The sequence below is a fragment of the Wolffia australiana genome, chromosome 19, assembly GCF_029677425.1.
Source record: "Wolffia australiana isolate 7733 chromosome 19, ASM2967742v1".
Taxonomy (NCBI): domain Eukaryota; kingdom Viridiplantae; phylum Streptophyta; class Magnoliopsida; order Alismatales; family Araceae; genus Wolffia; species Wolffia australiana.
Window position 1 is genome coordinate 7239458 of NC_135853.1, and position 25515 is coordinate 7264972.

General features: G+C 37.5%; 2 protein-coding genes across 3 annotated transcripts; one reads left to right on the forward strand and one right to left on the reverse strand.

The window, feature by feature from the left end:
* The first annotated feature begins 333 nt into the window (after positions 1-333).
* On the forward strand, positions 334-5417 carry LUL4 (RING/U-box superfamily protein). Its single transcript, XM_078590465.1, has 4 exons — positions 334-553; positions 2136-2709; positions 4518-5025; positions 5115-5417. Exons 2-4 carry the CDS (start codon positions 2144-2146, stop codon positions 5220-5222), a joined length of 1182 nt encoding a protein of 393 aa, XP_078446591.1. The 5' UTR covers positions 334-553; positions 2136-2143; the 3' UTR covers positions 5223-5417.
* Positions 5418-17737: 12320 nt separating this feature from the next.
* Positions 17738-25212, reverse strand: AILP1 (aluminum induced protein with YGL and LRDR motifs). Of its 2 annotated transcripts, XR_013584654.1 has the most exons (6): positions 24857-25212; positions 22836-23076; positions 20645-20765; positions 19193-19302; positions 17932-18080; positions 17738-17868 (listed from the first exon to the last, which is right to left on the reverse strand). XR_013584654.1 is itself a non-coding variant. In XM_078590470.1 (5 exons), exons 1-5 carry the CDS (start codon positions 25060-25062, stop codon positions 18045-18047), a joined length of 714 nt encoding a protein of 237 aa, XP_078446596.1. In that variant the 5' UTR covers positions 25063-25212; the 3' UTR covers positions 17738-18044. The 2 variants fall into 2 exon arrangements, 1 of the variants encoding a protein (XP_078446596.1); XM_078590470.1 differs by having other exon boundaries at positions 17738-18080.
* Between the last annotated feature and the right edge of the window lie 303 nt (positions 25213-25515).

Here is a 25515-nt window from a genome sequence, read left to right on the forward strand (position 1 = left end):
TGACAGTAATACCCTTACAGAGTCTAGTTGACCCCAAAAATGGTAATTTTTGAAAACTTTGGGTCAAAATAAGATTGACTTTTACCAAAGTAAAAGTCAAAATAATGATATTCTCTTGGCATGGGTGGACTAAATCATGTTAAAGAAATGAGAATTTCGTTAATTAGTCCACTAGTAATCTCAAATAATAAAATATACTGTGCTGGTCCAGGAATTTGGGCTGGGCCAATGAATTTGGGTTTATCAAAATTTAAAAAAAATTATTAATCTTTCGAGAAATTAGCTATTTTCATTAATATAACTGATATCCGAACTCGTTAAATAAGTTAATCGCGCGCTTGGGAAGACGCGTGCCAAGTCGGACTACTATTACTTCGCTGGAGTTTCAACGCGGAGGGCGATTTGGAAGACTTAGGGATTTCTGCAATTCTTCTTCCCTGGAGATTGCGATTCCTACAATTGTTCTTCGGAGATCATACTTGTTCACGGCATCTGTTTTCAGATCGAGATTCTGAGATTCTGCGGTTCTTCTTCACCGGAGGTCAAAATTCAGGTATTTCGTCTTTCTGGAGATTAAGTTTCAGAGATTTCTGCGCTTGTTCTTCATCGGATATCTATTGTTGGGCACAGCATCTTTACTCTGATCGAGATTTTGAGCATTTGTGGTTCTTCTTCACCGAATGTCAGAATTCAAGTATTTCGTCTTTCTGGAGATCGAGATTCAGAGATTTCTGTTCTTGTTCTTCATCGGATATCGATACTTGTGCACAGCATCTTTACTCTGATCGAGATTTTGAGCATTTGTGGTTCTTCTTCACCGGAGGTCAAAATTCATGTATTTCGTCTTTCTGGAGATCGAGATTCAGAGATTTCTGCGCTTCTTCTTCACCGGAGATCGAGACTCGTGCATATCATCTTTTTTCAGATCGAGATTCTGAGATTCTTCGGTACTTCTTCACCGGAGATCAAAATTCATGCATTTCATTTTTCTGGAAACCGAGATTCAGAGATTTTTGCTCTTGTTCTTCATCGGATATCGATACTTGTGCACAGCATCTTTATTCTGATCGAGATTTTGAGCATTTGCTGTTCTTCTTCATCGGAGATCAAAATTCATGCATTTAGTCTTTCTGGAGATTGAGTTTCAGAGATTTCTGCGCTTCTTCTTCATTTGAGCGCGATACATGTGCACACCATCTTTTTTCAGATCGAGATTCTGAGATTCTGCGGTTCTTGTTCATCGGAGATCAAGATTCCTGGATTTCGTCTTTCTGGAGATCGAGATTCAGAGTTTTCTGCGGTTGTTCTTCATTGGAGATCAATACTTCTGTATAGCATCTCTTTTCAGATCGAGATTCTGAGATTCTGCGGCTCTTCTTTATCGGATAACAAGATTCCTGCATTTCGCCTCCCTTGAGATTCTGAGGTTTCTGTTGTTCTTCTTTCGCGGTGATCGCGATTCCATCAATTTGTGTATAACGGAGATTGAAATTTCTTCATTTTGTCTCCACTTGAGATCGGAATTCTGAGGCTTCTACGGTTCATCTTACCCGGAGATCGTGATTTCTTCCATTCCTACCCTCAGAGATCAAAATTCCTTCAATTTCATCTATATATGCTGTTCTTTTTTCTAGATTCCTAAAAGTCCTGTCCCTCAGAGATTGAAATTTCTTCATTTCAGATATTCTGCTGTTCTTCTTTCACGAAGATCTCTATTCCTAAAAGTCCTGTTCATCAGAGATTGAAATTTCTTCATTTCAGATACTCCGCCGTTCTTCTTTCACAAAGATCTCTATTCCTAAAAGTCCTGTTCACCAGAGATTGAAATTTCTTCATTTCAGATACTCCGCCGTTCTTCTTTCACAAAGATCTCTATTCCTAAAAGTCCTGTTCATCAGATATCGAAATTTCTTCATTTCAGATATTCTGCTGTTCTTCTTTCACGAAGATCTCTATTCCTAAAAGTCCTGTTCATCAGATATCGAAATTTCTTCATTTCAGATATTCTGCTGTTCTTCTTTCACGAAGATCTCTATTCCTAAAAGTCCTGTTCATCAGAGATTGAAATTTCTTCATATCATCTGCGTTGCGATTGATATTTTGAGATTTCTGCTGCTGTTCTTCGTCAAAGACAGCCATCGCCATGGGGCAAGGCTGGAGCAAGAGGCTGGACGACTGGATGTACCCACAACGGTACCAGTACAACCTCCCTCCCCACCCGCCGCCCCTGCCTCCGTCATCCGGTCCAGCACCTGATCCGGTCCCCGTGTTCTCGCCGCCGCCACCGCCGCCGCCACGCTATGTCTTGCCTGCCAATTTGCCGTACCAGGGCGCTTCCAACCGCCCTCATCACCTTGAAGGGCTTTACCAGGGGGCTGTCCCCTACCCTGGACCTCAGCCGAACGGTTACAACTACTATTATCAGTATCCTCCAAGTGGAAATCTTCCTGGAAGATCGAATTATCAGTATTATACGGTGAATCAAGGGGGCGCTTGGTGGCCTTCGTCTGCTCCAATTACTTATCCTTCTGCTTCTTCTTCGAACATGGTTCCTCAGCACCCGCCGGCGCCTTACGTGGAGCATCAGCAGGCTGTTAAGATAAAGAACAACATCAATTTGCACAAGGATACGATTTCTCTGCGCAGAGATGAGCAGAATCCGGAGCACTGGCTCGTTTCCTTCACTTTTGATGCTCTGCTTGATGGAAGGTTAGTCCATAAAATAACTCCTTTCTTGATTTTTCTTTTCGAATTTAACGTCAGGTAATCGGGAGTTCTGTCATTGACCCTAAACGATGCTGGAAAAACCTTTCATTGTTTCAATGTTACTAGGACTGTTTGTTTGGTTTCGAAAAGAGTTAAAACTTTTGTTCAAAAACACAAACTAGGGTAGAAAATGCATGCTGCGACTCAACTGGGTTGTTGATCCTGTCTTCCTTTATTTTTTCGTTTCCTTTTTTAGTCACTGGTGTTTCTATCAGGAGATGCAATGGAGTACTTGCTTAATTTGTATTTTTATCTTTCTCTTTCTTTAGTGATGTCTAGTTTACTGGAGAAGCTATTGTAGACCTTTAACTCGAAAGTTTCTCATGTTGACTGTGTATCCTGGGATTTTCTGGGTATTTCCGTTTATAAGTTGGAGGGACAGTATTTAAAATTTTATATTAGCAATCGCTGTTGCGCTGACATTGTACTCTCAAGAATCGTTTATCTTGGAGGATATTGTCTGATCCTCAGACATGAGCTCTTAAGCCTTATTATGTTAATTTGCAGAAGGTGGTGAAAAGCTGAAAATTTCTGAAGTAGTGTAGGATGAGGTCTTTCTTTAGAGATTTTTGAACCGGGTACCTCCGATCTCATTTTCTCACTTTTAGCCCCAGAATAAAGTTGACGGATGATGAGAAATTCATTATCATCGGCATTATCCCTGAATTTTGTCATCTATGTTTGGGCTTGGACAAATGATGACGAATATGAATATAAGGTTTCTTCATAAACGGATGGTGATGTGATAACGTTCGCTATGGAACTATCAAGGTAATTGCCAAATTTGATATGATCCGCTACGGATCTGTCACGATATGAGAAGAAATTGATTGCAATGATCATTCCTTTAATTGGAATTAAAGGAAGAAATGCAGTACCAGTCTATGTTAAGAACAAGAAATCAAGTCTGAAGAACTGTGAAAGAGAGGAAGAACGAAAGAAGAAGGATAAACAGAGCGGGAGAGTAAAGCGGCTCCTTGCTCTCTTCTGGATCTGGAAAGATCTCCTGAAGTCCAGCCACGTCTCAGCAGCTAAATGAATTCTTGGTCAATGGTATTTGATCAGGATCTCCCACCTTTATATTGAGTTTTCCCCCTGGCCAATCTTGATCATTCCATCCCACACGCGTATATTCGGGCCGTTACTTGGGCTTTGCAGCTTCTTGGCATGCTTATTCTTAGAGTAGTGATTCTTAAGGTAGGGTGAGGGTGATTTATTCTTCTTTGTCATTATCATCTCTGAATTTGTTTTTGTGAACAATATTATCATCCTTGAATTTCATCATCCTGGACGAACAATGAGATGAATGACCAGACAAATGATGAGATGACTAGGAGATTATTTATTCTAAATCAAGTAATTCTATGAATGTCAATGAGGATGGGTCATTGTTATTATCATCGTTCATCGTTATCGACCTATATGAATCCTTCTTTGTCATTATCATCTCCGAATTTGTTTTTGCAAACAATATTATCATCTCTGAATTTCATCATCCGCGACGAACAATGAGATGAATGACCAGACAAATGATGAGATGACTAGGAGATTATTAATTCTTCATCAAGTAATTCTACGAATGACGATGAGTATTGTCATCATCCATCGTTATCGTCCAATATGAATCCAGATCTGAATACTTGAAGTACTTTAATTTTCCCTGAATTGGCACATTCGTAAAATTGTTCCATCCTTTTATCAGATGAAAACTTCCTAATATTAGCCCTTAACACGTGTTTTTCAACGTGCAGTATAACAATATATTACTTTGCCAAAGAAGGGGAGAAGTGCGACTTCGTGCCCATGTATCCTGATATTTATTCTCCTATCACTGAGACCTTTCAAAAAGGGCATGGACAAAAGTTCTGCCAGTCGTCCGGGCACGGCATCGACCTTGGATTCTTCGAGCTCGAAACTCTATCAAAACCATCTCGGGAAGACGTCTTCCCTCTAGTGGTGTGTGCCAAAGCTTGGTCAGAGCCGGTGACCACCACCACTGTTGACAAGCAGCCTCAGTCTTTGGCGGATTCCGGAGCGCAAATCACGTTAGCGGTGATCGAGAAAGGCGGCGGCGATACCTTCAAAGTGAAAGTAATTAAGCAGATATTATGGGTTGATGGGGAAAGATATGAGCTGAGGGAGATTTTCGGCCTCGCGAGCAGCGCAAATGAGGAAGTAGACGGCGACGATCTGGGCAAAGAATGTGTTATATGCATGTCCGAGCCTAGGGATACTGCGGTCATGCCATGCCGACATATGGTATGATATAGATTTCTATAATTACAGTCACTGCCCTCCTTGCATAGCTTTTGTTCCGCCTTCTTACGTAGATTTCCTTCTTTTTTTAGTGTATGTGCAGCGAATGCGCGAAAACGTTTCGGTTACACTCAAGCAACTGCCCTATATGTCGCCAACCTGTTGAGGAGCTGATGGAGATTAAGGTAAATAGTGGGTAATTTCTGGGCTTCAAGGATGGATCTCTTACGTCCTGATATATATATTTGTTCTTTAATTAACCTCAAACCCATCTGGGTTGAGGTTATATATCCCATTTTAACTGTGCATATGTTATCGGCTAAAAAATGGTGGTAGCTTTTGTACATACTCTGGAGACCATTCTGAAAAATAATAGAATTGAGAGTTTTGAGATAGACCTGGAGTGAACCTTGTGCATATAGCTTATTATGTCTATATTCTGCTGTCCGTTTCTTTTTATAATCCCAAATTATTAGCTTTGCTGCATTACAGATTGATCTACATTGAGGGCCCGAATAACGTTATCCGGGAATATGATACGTTCCCAGATTGTTGGTCTATTAGAGACATATAATATATGTGAATGGGGTGGATGTAGCTTATTATGTCTTGATACTGTTGTCTGTTTCTTTTTATAATCCCAAATTATTAGCTTTGCTGCATTACAGATTGATCTACATTGAGGGCCCGAATAACGTTATCCGGGAATATGATATGTTCCCCGATCGGGGGTCTATTAGAGACATAGAATATATGTGAATGGGGTGGAACCCAAATCAGCAATTCCAGACCAGGGTTTGTTGGTCCCAACGGCGTTGATATTGACGGGGCCCATGATCTTCTAACTATAATTTTACTAAGTTGACGGTTGAAATTGCCGTCAGCGGTCCCTCATACACCGTCAATATCTTTGTCCACCACATTAAAAATGTATCATCATGAACGTCGTCGTCATTGCCAACAGGGCTCAATGACACTGACAAGTTCCCCTATTCCGGATTGAATCTGACTGAGCTGACAAGCCCTTGGGAGGATCACATTCTTTCGTCCCCAAAATCGATCATGCCGTTATTGGGCCAGGCCTAATTTTGGTTCAATTAGATTCCTATGTAAATAAAATCAGCATCAGAAGTATGCAGAATGATGACACACTTATCACTACAGAAACCAGAAAAAGGTGGGTAACTTCCAACTAAGGCTCAGTTTAGCCTCCAGTTCTTTGAATTTTTTTTTTAGTAATAAAAGATTCAGCTAGGAGATTGAGATTTTGATGAAAAATTAGAAAGGTTGCTTGGAATATCATTTTGATGAAGGTTATCTAGCATAGTCAAGAGTTATTCCAAAGTGTTGATTGGAATATCTTATATCTCTTTTTTATGGACTGTTAACATGGGGGTGCCTTTTGGATTCTCTCTCCTACTCTCTATAAATATCTTGCAATAAACCCTAACTCTTGACTTTAGGTTCTAGAGGAGCCTAGATAGTTGATCCACCTTTGTGAATATGATATCAATACCATCATCATTCCATTGATCTCTGACCCTTCCATAATTGGGTTATCAGGTCTAGTCGCGTCGCGGATCGACCAACCTGACCTGTTGTGTTAGGTTCTAGAGGCAGGTTCGGCAAGGGTTTCGTCGGGTCGACCCGAGAGGGCCCATGATTCTAGATGTGGTCAGCTCAGTAAGAATTGATTTATACACAATTAAATATATATAATTAAGGATTGATGCAATTAAACTGTGAAATTAGTTGTAAATATCATAACACTTGACCTGAATACCACTTGACCTAGAGGGTAGGTAGGTGGTGGGGCTGCCAGCCGGAGCCAACCCTTGGTTCGAGTACACGACTTGGCCAGAAGTCCTTGTCAAGGATTGGTTAGACTTTCTATCGGATCGACCAGTGAGCCCGGCCTGACTGCCCCACCCAAACCCTGCACAATGCTATTTCATAAAGTCAAGCATGGTTAGCTTATGTTGACTAGTAAATATACTTGACAAGTAATATTCACAAATATGATCAAATTTCTGATCATTGAACCATAACTTACTAGAATCAAGAGATTCATTCCAATAAGGTGACAGTATCCATCTCCATGTGTTTCTCTATCTCTTTTTCTCTGTATCTATATCTAACTCTATCTCTCTCTCTCTACCTCTGTTTCTATCTCTATCTCTATAAATTGCAAGATTTCTTGATCTTATTACATTCTTAGTTATCAATTAACCTTTTGTGCGAAGACCATTTTTACTACCGAGAATTTAAATGCCTAAGTAATACCAGAAAATAAAGTAGAAAGAATAAACAAAATAAAGACAGGCTTAGTCTTTAGCCAGATATCAAAATCAAGCCATGTATCTCATGTTTCTTACTCCCATGTTTGACAGATTAGCAGTCCTATGTTTCATCCTCTTTTTCCCATAACTTTGATAGTAACTGGAAATATACAATGAAAACGGTAGAACACAAAATAAAAAGAAAGTGGGTCTTGGAAAGCAAAGAAGTAATGTTTTGGGTTAAAAGAATGTTAGCCAACACGACATAGAGTGAAGAAGAAAAACTTCAGGCCAGAAGTTGTTGAAGGAACCAAAAGATATACATGAAAAACCTTGATGGGAAGATAAACAGAAGAAGCATGGAAATTTTTTTGCATCAAACTCAAAGGAAAGACTCAATTGCTAATTGAAAAAATTTAAAATTAATAGCTCTTTCGATTATGCAGATTCAAGTGCTGATCAATAAATAAGTATGATTGTTCCTCTCCATTTTCATATGTCAGAAATGTTCATGCCAAGAATCATCAATTATATATTTCTTTGATTTAGGACTTCGTTCAGAGTTAGTTGAACCTAATGTTATCAACCTAGCTTAATAAAATGATTTTTACTGTTTTATAAAATGGTTTATAGAGCATTAAAAATCATGGATGGAATAATATCCTGAAAATAAAAACAAAATATTTCAGTTTAAATGTCTTAGCAATGTTACACATTTTTTAGAAATCTCAAATGGTAAAAGTCAAAGTATATTCCTCATCAGCTTTAAGATACTAAGGCAGTATTGTCTAGAGATAAATATTGATATCACCAATTATATTAAAAAATGTGTATCTAGAGGATAAAGGAGTAAAAGACGTGAAAACTTCTGGATCATTGTGTCAAGGGCAATCTACACGATGTTGTTATGACTGCAGCTAATTAATGAAAAGAACATTTTGACATAGAAATGTTGATAATAATGGACTGCCTATTTATCTTCTTCCACTGGTCGTCAGTATATCAATGAATACCATATTTTATGTCAAAAATGTCTGCTACTTGTTTAACAAGCATAACACATATAACTGTAAAATGTTTCAAATAATGTGTTTGTTAAATTTTAGATTCATAAAAAACCTCCATTAAAATTTTTAAATGATTTTTATTCCTTAATGTTGTAATTATACAATAACTATACCTAGATGAGGACTGAATATGTTAATGATACGCTATCAGAATCTTTATGTCTAAGTATATGTTCATTTAGTGGAACGGAGTTCATAAATAGAGAAATATGATCGAGCTGAAAGTGTCTACTAATCTCTTTGTACTAAGTCAAGTTAATACTAACTAGGACAATTAAAAACGACACTCATACAGACAAACTCATTAAAAAACCTAATTATTAGTTAATAAATTAAGGCTGGAAGCGGTGACCAGTGACCACCAGGCACTGTCAGTAGTTGTTAGAAAAATGTCAACTTAATACCAGTAGTATTAAGTAGTATTTCTAAGTACTAATAGCAGTTAGAAACACTGAACTACTATTTTTGACACTACTATTTTTATATGATTTTTGTCTACTATTAGGTTCCGACCAGGGATCGACAAGCGTCATCCGTCATGTCACACGTCACTCTGACAAAAATGTGGCGGATAAAGTGACGGTGACGGCGATGGTTTGAGGGGTACTTGACGGTGATGGTGATGGATGACGAAGGGGGCGTGATGGTGACATGACGATGACGGGGAGCCCAGGATGCGTGACGTGATGGAACGGCCATCATGGATGACAGCCGTGACGTTATTTCTACATACTTTTAAAAATCAGTATTTTTAAATGTTTCGCTTTTCTGTCATTTTGCACAGAAGTACATGTTTTTTTGCATTTTCAAACTGACGCCACCTATAAATAATTGGAGTTATATCCCTCAAATTTTCTTTCCTTTAAATTTTCCCCAGTAAAAACCATATGAAAATTTTAAAAGTATACCACTAACTGTAGATATTACCGTAATATCCTATTTTCTTGATAAGTTGATCTATTTTCCACTTAAAAATTATTTTCTTCAACAAAAAATTTCCAAAAAATTCAATTAATTTCCAGAAAAATTATGAAAAATTCGGGGACCCATCCCGACATTAATGAACATTAAAATAATTTTGAAACCTGGGTGAACCTAAAGCAAAGGATTGGGACATGTATTACAATGAGTTTAAATTTGATTTTTACGTGGTTATTTTGAAACAATTTTTTAAAGTATACATTTAAAAGTATGATGCAGTATATGTTCACATCAAAACATATGCCGGATTGGTAGAAATTTTTCAAAGAATTTCACTAAAACATATGCCAAAATGGAGGGCACCATAAAATTAAAATTTCACTAATTTTTGTAATTTTTTTAGTGGTCTTAGCCATTCCTCCAAAGACTTTCCTCAACAAACTTCAGCCCGGAGCACCACTATTTTTTAAAACTGCTTCAAATGCTACGTTCAGTCATCAAGATATGCACCGAGAGAAAAGCTGCAAAAATGCTATCCACCCATCTGCGAGGACGACAACTCTAGAAAATTGGAAAAAGTAAGTTAGTAATTGGGTTACTGGAAAGTAATGTAAACCATAAAAAATGAAAAAAATAGTTGCAGTAACGACCATGAAAAACATACATGAGTAATACGTTCTTGAGGAAAATTATAAATGATTGCACCCAAAAAATATTGAAACATATGTTGAATGTGAGTGTGTCTTAGAGCCCACATATACTTCCATAAAAAATCACAATGACGAACTTGAGATCTAGGTGATCATGATGGAGTTCTAAAACTTCATTGTGACCAGGAGCCCAATGCTTTCAGCAGTAAGGCGTGCCCTCTTGAAAGTGACGATTGCACGTCTTGTGGAGAATAAATGCTCTGCTGGGGCACTAGTCGCACATATTGAGAGAAACTCTTTCTCTAGGGTAGATAGTCGAGGGTAAGTTTGTGAGCCTATGCATGCCCACCATCCTAGTGCTGTCTCCATGTTTTTTCTTTCCGTTGATTGGAGATAAGTTTCCAATTCTCCGTTGGAGTCGGTACCCGTCGTTCCTTCTCCCTAGCTGGTGCTACACCATCGATGAGTTCAGTGAGCCAGTCATAGTCCTCAGGGTCATTACCAACTATATCTTTATCACCATGCATGGGCATAAGTCAGCGGAGAAATGCCAATTCATCATGAATGATGCTAGGATCGAGTGATGATCCCTTTTTGAAAGGGTCAAGAATGGTTGTTGTTTTCATTGCATGGTTCTTCGAAATAATTGACTCATACTTCAACATCTTACACTTCATGCTCTCACAAGCTTGTCGGATAGATGCAATTTGACAAGCGGTCATCTTTCTTTCTGACATGAAGATTGTATAAATATCAAACTTATGCAACACTAAATCAATATGTTTCATCAACGCCTTCAGAATGCAAAGGACTTCCATGACTCTCACTATCTTCGAGCCACTGACATAGTTTTTCATCCTGTAAAATGGCCCTAGTATGTCACAGAAGTCAGTCAACATTTCCCTCTTGTCACGTGAGAGTCTCATGTCCTGATCTGCTATGTACGAGATTTGTAAAGCCATAAAATTGATGATATCTCGCTTCTCCAATGCGGCATGTAACATGTCATGCATACTGTTCCACCATGTTGGATAGTCTAATGAGATTTGGTTGTGATTATTTTGCATGTCTTTGCACGTCTTCATGTACTGTTGGCGTCGTTGAGTTGATGCTCGGATGCTTGTCACTAAGTTTCTCAAACGGGCAACCGCATCCCCCAGGACAAGGGCACTATCATGAATCACCATTTTTGCATGACTTGCCATCGCCTCGCGCATAGCATCCAAATCATCTATGTCAGTGTCGTCTGAAGTATCCTTTACTTCGTTCGCTATGCAGTTGTCCGCAATCCAAGGAGGAGGTGTATTCACTGACATACGCAACGACTTCAATGCATCTTGAACAATAATGTTCAGCACGTCGGAGCACATGGAACATGTTGGTCCACTATGAAACGGTCATTCACTGACTTGAGATCCTTCGCGAGCAATGATATCATCCGCCCATTGCTTGATGCATTGTCTGTAGTGATAAAGCCAACCTACATTAGAAAGGTTAGAGTTGCAATAAGGCATTACGACACAGAATGAAGCATGATGGGTTGTCATTGACCTTCATCTTCAAACAGAAGTCATCCAACATGTTTCCCCATTGTGTTTCCCCACTAGCTTGCATATAGCAAGTACACATTCACATAGTTCCCACCGGTGGTTTACTCAATGAACTGTGATGCTGAGAAGACCACACAAATTCTCAGCAGTCCACGCATCCATTGTCAATGAGACCATGGGGACATTTGCTGATAACTCTACGAGCCTCCCCTTCATGACCCCGTATAACTTATGTGTTGCAGCCTTTATTGTCTTCAATCCTGGTGGGTCAACTGTCCTCTCAACAGTGTATTTCCACATAATCTTGAACCCCACACTATCCACGATGGCCCATGGGGAGTCCGTGAGACAAAAAAATTATGCTATGATCTCCTTCATCTTTTCTAGCGTCTTTGAGACTACACTACACTGCCCGTACGCCTCAACTATCGTCCGTTGATCGGGATCAGTGCCCTTCAGCTAACTATACATTCTACCATGATTGAACTGCAAGTGCCTTCAAATATGTTTGTCGACCCGTCTTGTCATCGCTTCAACCTATTCCGTAGTGGGTCAACTTTTTGGTCGCGACATAATACGCACACCCATATGCCTGACCCAACCTCTGTGAAAGATCTCAATATTTCTGTCTTCCCTTTGCATTTGGTACGTGAAGTCCCAACCAAGGGTAGATGGGCTTACCGAACATCCTTTGACAATGATTCTACTGCCAAGTCAACGCACATGTCGCCACTTGGAGTTTCCATCGACGACTGGTTCATAGAGAAGAGATAAACTTTGCTCTGCTCATTGCAAAAGTCAGAACAGTGCATGAGCATCATTCTAAAAATGCTCATTTTGTTAAATTCAAAGATTAACTCATTTACCTACATTCAAACATTCTTATGACATATAACACAAAGTAAACATTGAATAAGTCTCCATGAAAGAAACAATAGGATACAATGAAATTCTTAAACATTCAATAAACACGCTGAACATTCTGAAAATATGATATGAACGGTGTGACCTGTAGGTGAGTTAGGAGGGACGGAGAAAAAAAACTAAATTTTATTTGTTAACCCTACCAAAAGGTAAAATGGAAAATGTCGTTTCCCAATCCTGGCTCTCTATTTACAATCATCACAGCCATCTAAACTTACTAATATTTACAAATCTCTCCTTATATAAAGTTCCTAAAGCATTATTAAAATTTTCTCTGCAATGACATCACCATTTCCATTATTTTCAACTTCCTTTCACATGAATGATCCGCCAAAATAGACATCATCACCGCTTAAAATGACTGATATATACAATAATCGTCCTCCCTTAAATCAAAATTTTTGCAGCAAAGAAACCATGATATGTATAATAATCCTCTCCCCTTAAATCAAAGTTTTTAGATACAATCTTCCTACATTTTTTCCTTCAGAATTTTCCTTAGAGTAGCTCAAAACAAAAAAAAGTACTCCCTGGCTCAAACATCGTCACCATCACCATGAACATAACAATGATGATCATCATGACGGACTAAATTGACAGACGTGTACAAGAATCCTACGACTCTAAATCAAAGTTTCTAGATAAAAAAAATAATCTTCCAAATATATTTTTCCCTCAGAATTTGTTCTTCCTAAAAGATAGAGCTAGATCATCATCACCATCACCATGATCAACATCATCATCATGACCGCCAATGTTCTCTTCCCTAGAGTTTCTCATCCCATAAAAATGAATGAAATAATCCCACAGATTGACATCAGGATGATCATCAACCTAGAGCTATGATCATCATGATGACCACCCCAAGTGACACAATAGGTGCATTTGATTTGATTCCCATAAAACATGAAAACACTGTCTACGACGGGGTTTTATCTCTTCTTATTAAATTCTATATATTGGATGTGTCGTGCTTCGCGTGTCCAAGAGCAATGGAGCAACCTATTGATGACCGGAACACTAAACACCCATTTGACGTGTCTGACTCATCAAATGGGTCTTGTGACATCCCAAGGAAAGTGGCAGACCCCGTTGGCTGGACTAGTGACACTTTAAGCCCATGGCCTTGGGTTCTGTTATATGGAATGGGACACATTTGATTGTGGGTCATAGAAAAATAGTTTTTTAAGACAAAATAACATATTAGAACCAGAATGAAATGCTAAAAAACATGAGATAAAATATATAACAAGATATATGCTTCATAGAGATTAATAAATCAAGCCAGATAACTCAATTATGTGTCATACCTCAATTGAAAATTGAAAATTAAGAATCATTAAAAAATTACAAAGTAAAAACTATTTGGGAAAAATAGATATGTGAAGCATCAACACAAATTCATAGAGTCATTTGGTCTGAACGCTGGATGAAAACCATAAAAAACTATAAAATTCATAGAGTCATTTTGTACCTCTGAATCCAACGAAATAGGTTTCAGCTCAATCTGAGATGAAATGAAGAAGTTACAAGTGAAAACCCCAAATCATACGGAAAAATTGTTTTGATTTTCATCAGAATACTGTTTGAGAGCTAATCTAGAGGTCAAGGCGAATAAAAAGAAAAACACGAGCTATTCCGACGAATCAATCATGAAATTCAGATTCAATATTCAGTGGAATAACGTTCAAGAACCTAATCTTGCCGCTAAATGGGACTATAATGTTCTTGCTAAATCTCTCATCCTAGAGCATATACATTTTTCCCATAATCTAATAAGATTGCACAGAAGTGCTTAAAAATTTAAGATAGGTAAAGCTAATTAGTAGGATCAACAGTTAGTATTGAAAGACCCAAAGTATAAACTATGATATTCTACTTTGATTCATTAGCACCTAGATCTTGTACTTTTTTGTGGGGAGCACGATGAAGATAATCCAACTCTCTCGTCCTTCTCTTCCCTATCTTAGATCTTAGTCCGGATATCCTTATCATCATTTTTCCTCCCCTCAGGTTAACCTAACTCTTCATGAGAAAAAGTAAGATCTTCTTCTTGATTGTACTTCCTGTAACAGATTTCTTAATTACTCGATATTCATAAAAGAAGTTATTTATCTCCTCTGTCTCTATCTCTCACTCTCTCTCCCTCAATTTTATACCAGAATCACATTTCATATTTACATATCCTGCACCCTTTGGAGTGACCCTTTAATAAGTACTAATGTATATGTCAGAATGCCTGAGACTGATTTAATTCAAAATACATTGCACCATTAGAACCAGTATTATTAAGTACAAATGCATAGTTTTTTAAGACAAAATAATATATTAGAACAAGGATGAAATACTAAAAATCATGAGATAAAATAGAGTCATAGAGTCATTTGGTTGAACGCTAGATGAAGACCTTAAAAAACTTGCCTCAGAAAGATGTTACACTCATTTTGGCCTTCTGACTCCAACAAAATAGGTTTTAGCTCAATATGAGATGAAATGAAGAAGTTAAAAGTGAAACCCCAAATCATACAGCAAAATTAAGTTTCAATTTTCATGAGAATACTATTTGGGAGCTAATCTTGATGTGATTGAGAAAAAAAATTAAAATTTCAGATTCAATATTCAGTGGAATAATGTTCAAGAACCTAATCTTGCCGTTAATCACGTCAAAAACAACATCATGAGGTAAATTGACGAGGAATCATAGGAGATCATGACTGAAAACAAGAAAAAATCACAAAACTTACAGCCCAAAGAGGAAGCTAGGGCGCCCTCCCGGTGACCCAGCCGACGAGATTCTGCAATGCTAAAGTCTGTAAGTTTCAGAAAAAATGGTCGTTGCAAGCTCGCAGCCTGCGAATTTTTTTTAATGTAGGGTTTTTTCACGTCACCGGTGACGGTGATGCCATCACGGTGATGCGGATGGGACAGGACGCCAAATGGAGGTACGTGTGACAGAACATGATGGGTTTTTTTGTATATGCTGGGACACGTGATGGGACGGTGACGTGACGACAGTTTTGTCAGGTCACATTTGTCACGTTCTGTCATCCGTTCCATCACATCCGAGGCGTCACACCCCGTATGCGCCATTCCCTAGTTCTGACATTAAGGGATTTCCCCTTCGCTGATTTTATTTAATTTCTCAAGCCACATACAAGAATGGATGGTAAGAGCACCCAGAAGCCTAAACTCTTGTCCGAGGCCCTCCAGAACATTTGAAAAACCAACATAGAAATATGTTAATCACGGCATAATTTAAATTAAAAAATAAGGTAATAAAACCATAAAAGATGAACAGTAAGAGTAAGGTCAATAATTAATATGGTAAGCCTCAACGAGATGATGCTAGCAGAATTATAGATGAAGTTGGATTTCGTCTCAGGTACATAGATTTTATGACCTTAATATGATTATTTCTTGTAGGTTGGAGAGTATATCTTTAAATACTTAAGTTGATCATTTGACTTAAAGGGAGGTCAGATACTAGAAGATCTGGTCACTTGTATTTGAGTTGGAATTCATATTTTATGCGTTGGCTTGGTTGAACTTTTATGGCATTTCTATCTTCATTATCTCTCCACTCTCTCCACTCTTCACAGACCAAATGTTCTCCAAAGGCAGTCTCTAATGCCTCTATGTTTTCTACATTCTCTCTTCCCTCTCTCTGTGCTCCCTCCAATCAATTCCTCTCATCGTGCATGCACTTTTCTAATGTCTCCATTCACTTTTCATTTTCTGTCCACACTCGTAATTTTCATATGCTTATTTATTCTGCAACTGTGCTATCTTATTTCTTGAATTAAAATTCGTTTTAACTATATATTGACAGATTTTTTGGTGGATATGTTACCTAGTTCTTCTACGATTTATGTATATATTTCTGTGTTTCTTATGAACCTGGGCATAAGGCCCACTATGTAATTATTACTTCTTAGTTATGATTTTTATTATTTATGTCATTACTGATGTAGCCTTATTAGCCTGAGAATTTGTCCCATTATTTAACTCTTAATTTTCATTTATGTTTTTAATTATTATTGATGTAGCCTTAATTTAATTATTATTTCTGTGTTTTCTTATTATCATGTGCGTCAGTTCCATTGACTCTTACTTTCCATTTCTTTTTTTGATTGTTAACTTATTTATGCATGTTAGCATTATCCTGTGGATTTGTCTCATAATTTAATTCTTACTTTCTGTTTATTTTTTTGTTAATTTATCATATTTTGGCTCTTCTTATTAGCATTGGGATATGTCTCAACATTTAACTCTTACTTCCCGTTTGTGGATTTTATTATTTATCGCATTTTTGTGTTTTCTTATTAACATGCAGATTTATCCCATAATTAACACTAAATGTTAATTTATGTTTTATCTCCCTCAATTTTAAATTTTCTTTTTACTCATTACTCCAAGTTATTTAGCTTCTTTATTCTTTATATTTTATGTGCATGGGAACTTATTCTCTCATAATTATATAATAACATGTTCATGTAACTCTTTTAGAGTGTTTTTATGCCCATTTCACAAGAGTCAAAGAACAAAAAAGAGGTTGTTGGTGTTCTTTCCACCAAATCAGAATCCAAATAATTGTGGTAGAGTCTTTAAAACTGCTGAATATTTCAATGATTTGCAAGTAAGCAGAATGATAGAGAGAAAATATTATCTAATGAGGAGAAAGGGTGCACATCAAAAGGGTGGAAACATATGAAAGGATGTTACCCAATTAATGCATGATAAAACCACATACATCTCTATTGATCAGTTTTCCATCACAGACCTTTTTTTCTTCTATGAAAAATCTTGAGCTAGAGTTTAATGAATTGATCATGGGACAGAGCAAGAATGAGCTCACACTCTTCATTGCTTGCATAGCATGCCCTTTCACTCTTGAGCCATCAATGAAGAGACTTATGTCATATTATACCCAAAATATGTGATTCTTCCTTGTAAAAACACAGTGTTGAACACATTACTCAGGATGTTTAAGGATTGGAATAAAAAACTGTGAACCAAGTAGGAGCATGTGCCAATTCTTGATTAACATTATTGCTTGGACATCAGAAATTAAAGTTTCGCTTTCAGGAATAATTGTCCACTGGACCAATGTTCAATGAACTGTGTGTGAGTGTGTCTTGAACTTGGAAGATCTGTCTAGCCGCCATTCCGGGTAGATGATGAGCAACAAATTAGTGAAAGTCTTACATGAATTTGAGATATCTGACAAATTCGCCTAACATGTTCTCAGAAAGAATTTTATCATGAAGTAATGAAAATTATTTTAATACTACAGTTATTTCTATTATCTTCCTTAGACACATGCCTTATGCAACAAAGATTCAATATGATTTTATTCAAGAAAGATCATTCCAAAGTTATTGATACTTTTTTGGTACAACATACACTGAATTATGAAAATTGGCAAGCAAATCAGGTCTAGATTTTGGCTGATACACTGCAGAAAACATACACTGAATTAAATTAATTCTCCAAAATTAATTTAATTTATTTACACCACCTGCACGTGATGCAAGGCGAAGCGGTTGGACATTGCACCCGAGATGGCGAAAGTCCAGTAGCCGAAAGCATCACTAGCTCATGATTTGCAGTATTATTGTCTGCAGAATATTTCTAATTTATGGCTGCAAAGACTGGAGTAGCTTCTTCCTGCACAGAAGACACTAGTCAGTTTATTGAGCTCCATTTAATTGTTCAGAGAAGAGAACTCTATCCAATTCTAACTCTAGTTAATCTTTCAGGATTCGGTTTAAGAATGTTTTCCCAGAGATAATTTTTTAGAGTTTATTATTCAACGTTTGTAAATTGCATCTAGTGCGAAGAATTCATTTAAAATGAAAAATTCAAGATCTTGAAAGAATTTTCTCTGCAGAAATTTCAGAATTTTGTGATTATTCTACCGGTGGAATCCTAGTTAATACTTATTTTTTCTATCTAGAACGAATAATCAATTCAGATGACAGATTCAAGAGCAAGGAAGTTTCTACACTTTTTTATACAATCCAGATCATCTTTTCCTATTCAACGCAGGATTTTCAGCCATCTATCCAATTATTCTACTGATGGAATCCTATCAGATGTTCATTTTTTCAAATGTAATATTGCTAATCAATGCCATGGAAGTTCCAATGCGTTTTTTAATACAATCCAGATCATCTTTCCCTATTCAACGCAGGATTTTCAGCAATCTGTCCAAATATTCTACTGATGGAATCCTATCATTTTTTTAAATGTTACAAGACTAATCAATGCCATGAAAGTTCCAACGCATTTTTCCCTATAATCCAGATCATCTTTCCCTATTCATCGCAGGATTTTCAGCAATCTGTCCAAATATTCTACAGATGGAATCCTATCAGATGTTCATTTTTTCAAATGTTACAAGACTAATCAATGTCATGGAAGTTCCTACGCATTTTTTAATACAATCCAGATCATCTTTCCCTATTCAATGCAGGATTCTCCCCAATCTGTCCAAATATTATACAGATGGAACCCAATCAGATGTTCATTTTTTAAAATGTAACAAGACAAATCAAGTATAAAAGTTTCTACGCACTTTGTCTACAATCCAGATCATCTTTCCGGATTCTCCGCAGGAAATACATCATTATTTCCGATTATTCTACCGATGGAATCCTAACCAATTTCCTTTTTTAAATATTTAATACGACTAATCAATAGATTCCTCGTTGATTAGTTTAATGCGCAGAGAAAAATCAGATTGAAGATCAAGAGAAGGTTAGGGTTTGAGCGCCAACCTTGAATGTGGCCCCCCAGATCTCTTCCTCAGACGCGGGGACGGCAGTAATCTTGTTCTTGGGATTCTCGTAGCTCTTCAATCCTCCGATATTCGTGCAGTAGAAGCAACCTTAATCAAAAAATTCAAAGATTCTAATCAGTGTTATCTTGTCAGACTAATCAAATCAATCAGTCATCCCCCCTAACAAGAACACTTAGAACAAATCAATCAATCATTCTAATCAGTTCTTGTTCTTGTAACAAGAACACTTGGAACAAATCAATCAATCATTCTAATCAGTTCTTGTTCTTGTAACAAGAACACTTGGAGCAAATCAATCAATCATTCTAATCAGTTCTTGTTCTTGTAACAAGAACACTTGGAACAAATCAATCAATCATTCTAATCAGTTCTTGTTCTTGTAATAAGAACACGTAGAACAAGACTGAATCTGGTGGGGTTGATGATGGAGTCTCCTCGTCTCTATCGTCATCAGTCCACATTTCATCATCGTCACCATTCCATCATCAGTCCCATTCTGTCATTAGTTCCCGATGAAGAAAACGGATGGACAACGAAATGCGAACAGATGGAGTCTCGTCATCATCTCTACTGTCATCAGCACCATTCCATCATCAGTTCCGTTCTGTCATTAATCTTCGAGAAGAAAGGATGGATGATGGAATCTGGACAATGAAATGTCGACGGATGGAGTCTCGTCATCTCTATTGTCGTCTGTCCACATTTCATCACCCTCGCCATTCCCTCATCAGTCCCGTTCTGTCATTAGTCCACGGTGAAGAAAAAGGACGGATGACGGGATCTGAACGACGAAAATGACTTATATTTGAGAGATAAGGGGAAATACCCCATTTAATGATGACCAAACGCATCATCAGATGAGAGTTAAATGATGGAATTGTTGTCATCTCAACTACCATCCGTCCACATTTCGTCATCGTCTCTAGTCTCCCATCAGTCCACGACGAAGAAAGGAACCAATGACAGAGACCCAGATGACAAAAATAACTTATGTCTAAAGAAAAGGGAAAATAACCTTTTAATCCTTCACACCAACCCAGATAGTCGTTATCGTCGATGAGGACGATCCATGTGAATGACTAAGAATAAGAGGAAGCAACCCATAAACCATACATTCCCTTAACTCTCAACCCGTCATCTGACGACTATGACGAAGTTGGGGGAATTTTAGATTTGGATTGAGATTTATTCTTAAATATTATATGATTATCACATTTCTGATTATATTTAAAATTTTTATTTTATTTTTTCCCTACAATTATATTCTTCTTCCTACATCCTAACATCATCCATCATCTTGGATGGATGACTGCTGACTAAAGACAGAAATGACTCCGCATGAGAGCCCTACAGACTGAAGTCTGCGAACTGAAGTCACTTTTGTAACCATACTTCCTACAGAAAAAAAACTAACTGGATCGTCAACTACCTCGGGGGAAGGCAGCAATCGACTTGCCACAAGCTCCTCTGAGAAGATCGAGATCATCGGCAAAGGCCAAAAATCCATCAGCCGTTGTCCCCCAGAAGAAGGGCACCTCCCCGTGTGGATCCTGCGCTTAAAACCACATGATTGTCATCCAACGGCCGAGATTAAACCAGAAAGCTATATCACTTCATTTAATAATCCGTGAAATTATACAATATAATACTGAAAATAGCAATAATTATTTCAAGAAAATCTATCATCACCTTCATCATATAAGCCATGAAAATCCATGTGTATATATATATATATAAATAATATAATGCTAAGAATAGTAATAATTTTGTCAAGACAATCTATATTTTCCTTCAGTTAATGAGCCACGAAATTCAATGTCACATCTATTACACAGTATAATGCAAAAAATAGCAATGCCATTTTCAAGAAAATCTATCATCACCTTCATTTAATAAGCCATGAAAAATCTATGTCACGTCTGTTACACAAATATAATACAAAACAAAGCCATGCCATTTTCAAGAAAATCTATCATGACCTTCTTTTAATAAGCCATGAAAAATGTACGTCGCATCAATTACAAAGTGTAAAGCTAAAAATAGAAATAAAATTTTAAACAAAATCTATCATGAGCTTCATTTAATAAGCCCTGAAATCAAAGTTACATCTATTAGACAATACAAATCAAAAAATAACAATAACACTTTTAAGAAAACCTATCACTTCATGTAATAAACCATTGAAAATCTATGGTATATCAATAACACAATATAATACTAATAAGAGCTATAACATTTTAAAGAAAATATTATAAAATAAAAATAAAGTAATAATCAAAACTATATCCATCTCACAGTATAATGCTAAAATATCAATAACATTTTCAAGAAAATCTTATAATATAAATAAATAATCAACACTGTATATTATTCACAATATAATGCTAAAAGAGCAATACCATTTTTAAGAAAACCTTATATAATAAAGAAACAATTAACACTTTCTCCAGCACCCAATATAATGCTAAAAATAGCAGTATCATTTTCAAGAAAAATCTTATAAAATAAAGAAATAATCAACAATATGTATTATTCACGATATAATGCTAAAAATAGCAATAGCACTTTCAAGAAAAATCTTATGAAATAAAGAAATCATCAACAATATATATTATTCACAATATAATGCTAATAAGAGCAATAACATTTTCAAGAAAATATTTTAAAATAAAGAAATAATCAACGCTCCATATTATTCACAGTATAATGCTAATAGGAGGAACAACATTTTCAAGAAATTATTATAAAATAAAGAAACAATTAACACTTTCTCCAGCACACAATAAAATGCTAACAATAGCAATAACATTTTCAAGAAAACCTTATAAGATAAAGGAATAATCAAAACTATATCCATCGCACAATATAATGTTCAAAATAGCAATCCCATTTTCAATATAATGATCAACACTAAATCTTATACATAATACAAGGTTCAAAATAAATCACATTTTTCACAAAAACCTTATCAGACTAAAAAAGTGATCAATACTAAAAAAGTTATAAAATGCTAAAAATAGCAACAACATTTTCGAGAAAACCTTACAAGATAAAGGAATAATCAAAACTATATCTAGCTCACAATAAAATGTTCAGAATAGCAATCACATTTTTCAATAAAATCTTATCAGACTAAAAAAACGATGGACACTATATCTTATATACAATAAAATGTTCAGAATAGCAATCACATTTTTCAATAAAATCTTATAAGACTAAAAAAACGATGGACACTATATCTTATATACAATAACATGTTCAGAATAGCAATCACATTTTTCAATAAAATCTTATACGACTAAAAAAACGATGGACACTATATCTTATATACAATAGAATGTTCAAAAGTAGCAATAACATTTTTCAATAAAATCCTATAAGACTAAAAACATGATGAACACTATATCTTATATACAATTCAATGTTCAAAATAGCAATCACATTTTTCAATAAAATCCTATAAGACTAAAAAATGATGAACACTATATCTTATATACAATACAATGTTCAGAAGTAGCAATAACATTTTTCAAGAAAAAATCCTAAAAAATAAAGAAACCATGAACACTATATATATAAGCCAGAAAGAAAAGCAAGAACAGTTGAGAATCGGAGCCTACGGCGGCAGCGAAGAGGGAGGAGGAGGAGCGATCGAAGATGAGGAAGGCGAAGGAGCCGCGGAGAAGGGCGACCATCTGGCTGGGGGGGAAGGGAGCGCGGTCGCGGAGCGCCTTGTAAGCTTCGATCACCATTATCACCTCGTTCTCCTTCTTGCTCAGCCCGTAGTGCTGCTTCAAGCTCGAAATGTTCTCAATCGCGCCGCGGAAAACGCAGAATATGTCGTCTTTCACCGCGAATGACCTAATCCGAAGCAAAATTAGGGAGAAATTCTTGAGGAAACGACGGGAGAAACGACGAAATCGTCATCGTCGTCGTCAATTATCCCTTTTTAGGATTTAGGGTTTCCTACAGGAATTGGGGGAAAAGGGTTTTTTCCCCCAGTTTAGTCCATCTTGTCAATACTAGATGATCATCTAGTCAATATGATCATCATGTTGTCTTTTTGGAGCTGTCTGTTCCGTCTAGTACTCACTGAATCATAAATGTTCTAAAATTCAAGAAAAAATCATAAAATGGAAATTTAGTATATTCCTTCCGATTTTTAGTCCATCCAGTATTTCACTAGATGGATCATATGATCATCCAGGTTGTCTTTTCGGAGCGGTCCCATCTGAATCATAGTTCTAAAGTTCTAGAAGAAATCATAAAATAGAAATTTAGTACGGTCGCGGGTTGGACAGGGAAGCCATCCTGGTGGATGATATATATATAACTTAGATATGATCTCTATATTTCAATAAAGTCAAATTCAAAGTTGGAAGAAGAATCAACATAAAAAATTTAGGTCAAAAGATTAATTAAACGAGTTAGGCAACTTGTATATATCAAAGCTTCCAAAAAAAGTACCATACTCAAATAGGTTATTGAGCCCTTAAACATAGTGAGCTTTCAAGCAGGTATAGTGTATTGGATAATTATGAGAGATTTATGCAACAAAAAACGAACTGGAATTTCACTAATTCATCTGGAAACTTTTTCATTTAACTATATAAATAGTTTTCTAGTCAGATCAATAGAACTTCTTTTATTGTATTTTAATAAGTGGAGCCTGCCTTTCTCTTCGACCCACCCTTATTTCCATTTCAATCTTAGTAATCCTACCAAATTCTCCAGCCTTGAAAGATTTTATTACTACCCTGAATAAATTAAAAGGGTGGTAAGATAAACTTGTCACATAAATTCCTAGATTAGTAAAAGAAGTGAAAAATAACGATTAATTTATATCAATAAGCCAAATAAACACAAATTAGATGACAAAGATGGCAAACTGAACATGACCTAATCCAACCCACCATCAGTCATCAATCCTGAGTTTGTTATATGAACGGAACTGAATCCAACCCATCATCAGTCATCAGTCCAAGCTCGGAACAGGAGCGGAACAAGAACGGAACGGAACCGAATCCAACCCATCATCAGTCCTGATCTCAGAACAGGAACGGGACAGAATCCAACCCATCATCAGTCATCAGTCCTGACCTCGGAACAAGGACGGGACGAAATCCAACCCGTTATCAGTCATCAGTCCTGATCCCAGAACAGGAACGGGACGGAATCCAGTCCATCATCAGTCATCAGTCCTCACCTCGGTTGGAGGACGGGACGTAATTCAACCTGTCATCAGTCATCAGTCCTGACCTTGGAACAAGGATGGGACGTAATTCAACCCGTCATCAGTCATCAGTCATCAGTCCTGACCTCGGATCGAGGACGGGACGAAATTCAACCCGTCATCAGTCATCAGTCCTGACCTCGGATCGCGGACGGGACGAAATTTAACCCGTCATCAGTCCCGAGCTTGGGATATGAACTGGACGAAAGCCAACACGTCATCAGTCATCAGTCCTGAGCTGGGAACAAGAACAGGATGGAGTCCGACCCGTCATCCGTCATCAGTCCGGAACGAGGGAGAGGAACAGAAGGGGACGAAGCCCTAAAACCATGGCCCGTTCCGTCTGTCCCGTCACGTCATCCGTCATCCAAGGGGGTTGGGTTGGGTGAAAGGAGGAGCTACCATTACCTGGGGCTGAAAGGAGAGTCGTGGAGGTGAGAGAAGGCGAGGTGGCTTCCGTCACCGTTGACGTTGACGGCGACGGCGGGGTCGGCCGAGGAGAGGAAGCGGGCGACCAGCTCCGAAGCTTTCGTCTTCGGCGAGGGCGAGCGGCCCGCCGCCGCCGCCAACTCCTCCGGCGGCGCCGCCACGGCGCTGCTAAACACGCCCAGCATGTTCTCTCTCTAACTCTCTCTCTCTAGCTCCCTCTCTCTCTAGCTCTCTCTCTCTTGCTCTCTCTAGCTCTCCAAGTCTCTCTCTCTAGCTCTCTCTAGCTCTCTCTCTCTCTCTAAGTCTCTCTTTCTCTCTTGGTGGGTTGTTCTCTCTGTTTATAGGGGAGAAGGATGGAGGGTGGCACCCATCCTGCGGGCCTGCTCGTGTCCCTTGGCATGGAGGTCTCTCGCCACGCGTTTGCAGAGAGAGAGAGAGAGATAGAGAGAGAGAGAGAGAGAGAGAGAGAGAGAGAGAGAGAGAGAGAGAGAGGGAGAGAGATGCCTCCGCCCACATATTCCCCGCTGCGGGGCAAAATATCTCAACGTCAGTCGTTTTCTCTCTCTAACTTTCTCTCTTTATCTTTCTCCCTCCCCTGAATTTTCTCTCTAGATTTATCTCGCTAGATTTCTCTTTCT

Coding starts and splice junctions, on each gene's coding strand:
- AILP1 (XM_078590470.1), bottom strand. CDS start 25,062: ATGCTGGGCGTGTTTAGCAGCGCCGTGGCGGCGCCGCCGGAGGAGTTG. Junction 23,077..24,856: donor GACTCTCCTTTCAGCCCCAG/GTAATGGTAGCT, acceptor GCTTCGGATTAG/GTCATTCGCGGTGAAAGACG. Junction 20,766..22,835: donor CCTCCCTCTTCGCTGCCGCC/GTAGGCTCCGAT, acceptor TTTTAAGCGCAG/GATCCACACGGGGAGGTGCC.
- LUL4 (XM_078590465.1), top strand. CDS start 2,144: ATGGGGCAAGGCTGGAGCAAGAGGCTGGACGACTGGATGTACCCACAA. Junction 2,710..4,517: donor GATGCTCTGCTTGATGGAAG/GTTAGTCCATAA, acceptor TTCAACGTGCAG/TATAACAATATATTACTTTG. Junction 5,026..5,114: donor TCATGCCATGCCGACATATG/GTATGATATAGA, acceptor TTCTTTTTTTAG/TGTATGTGCAGCGAATGCGC.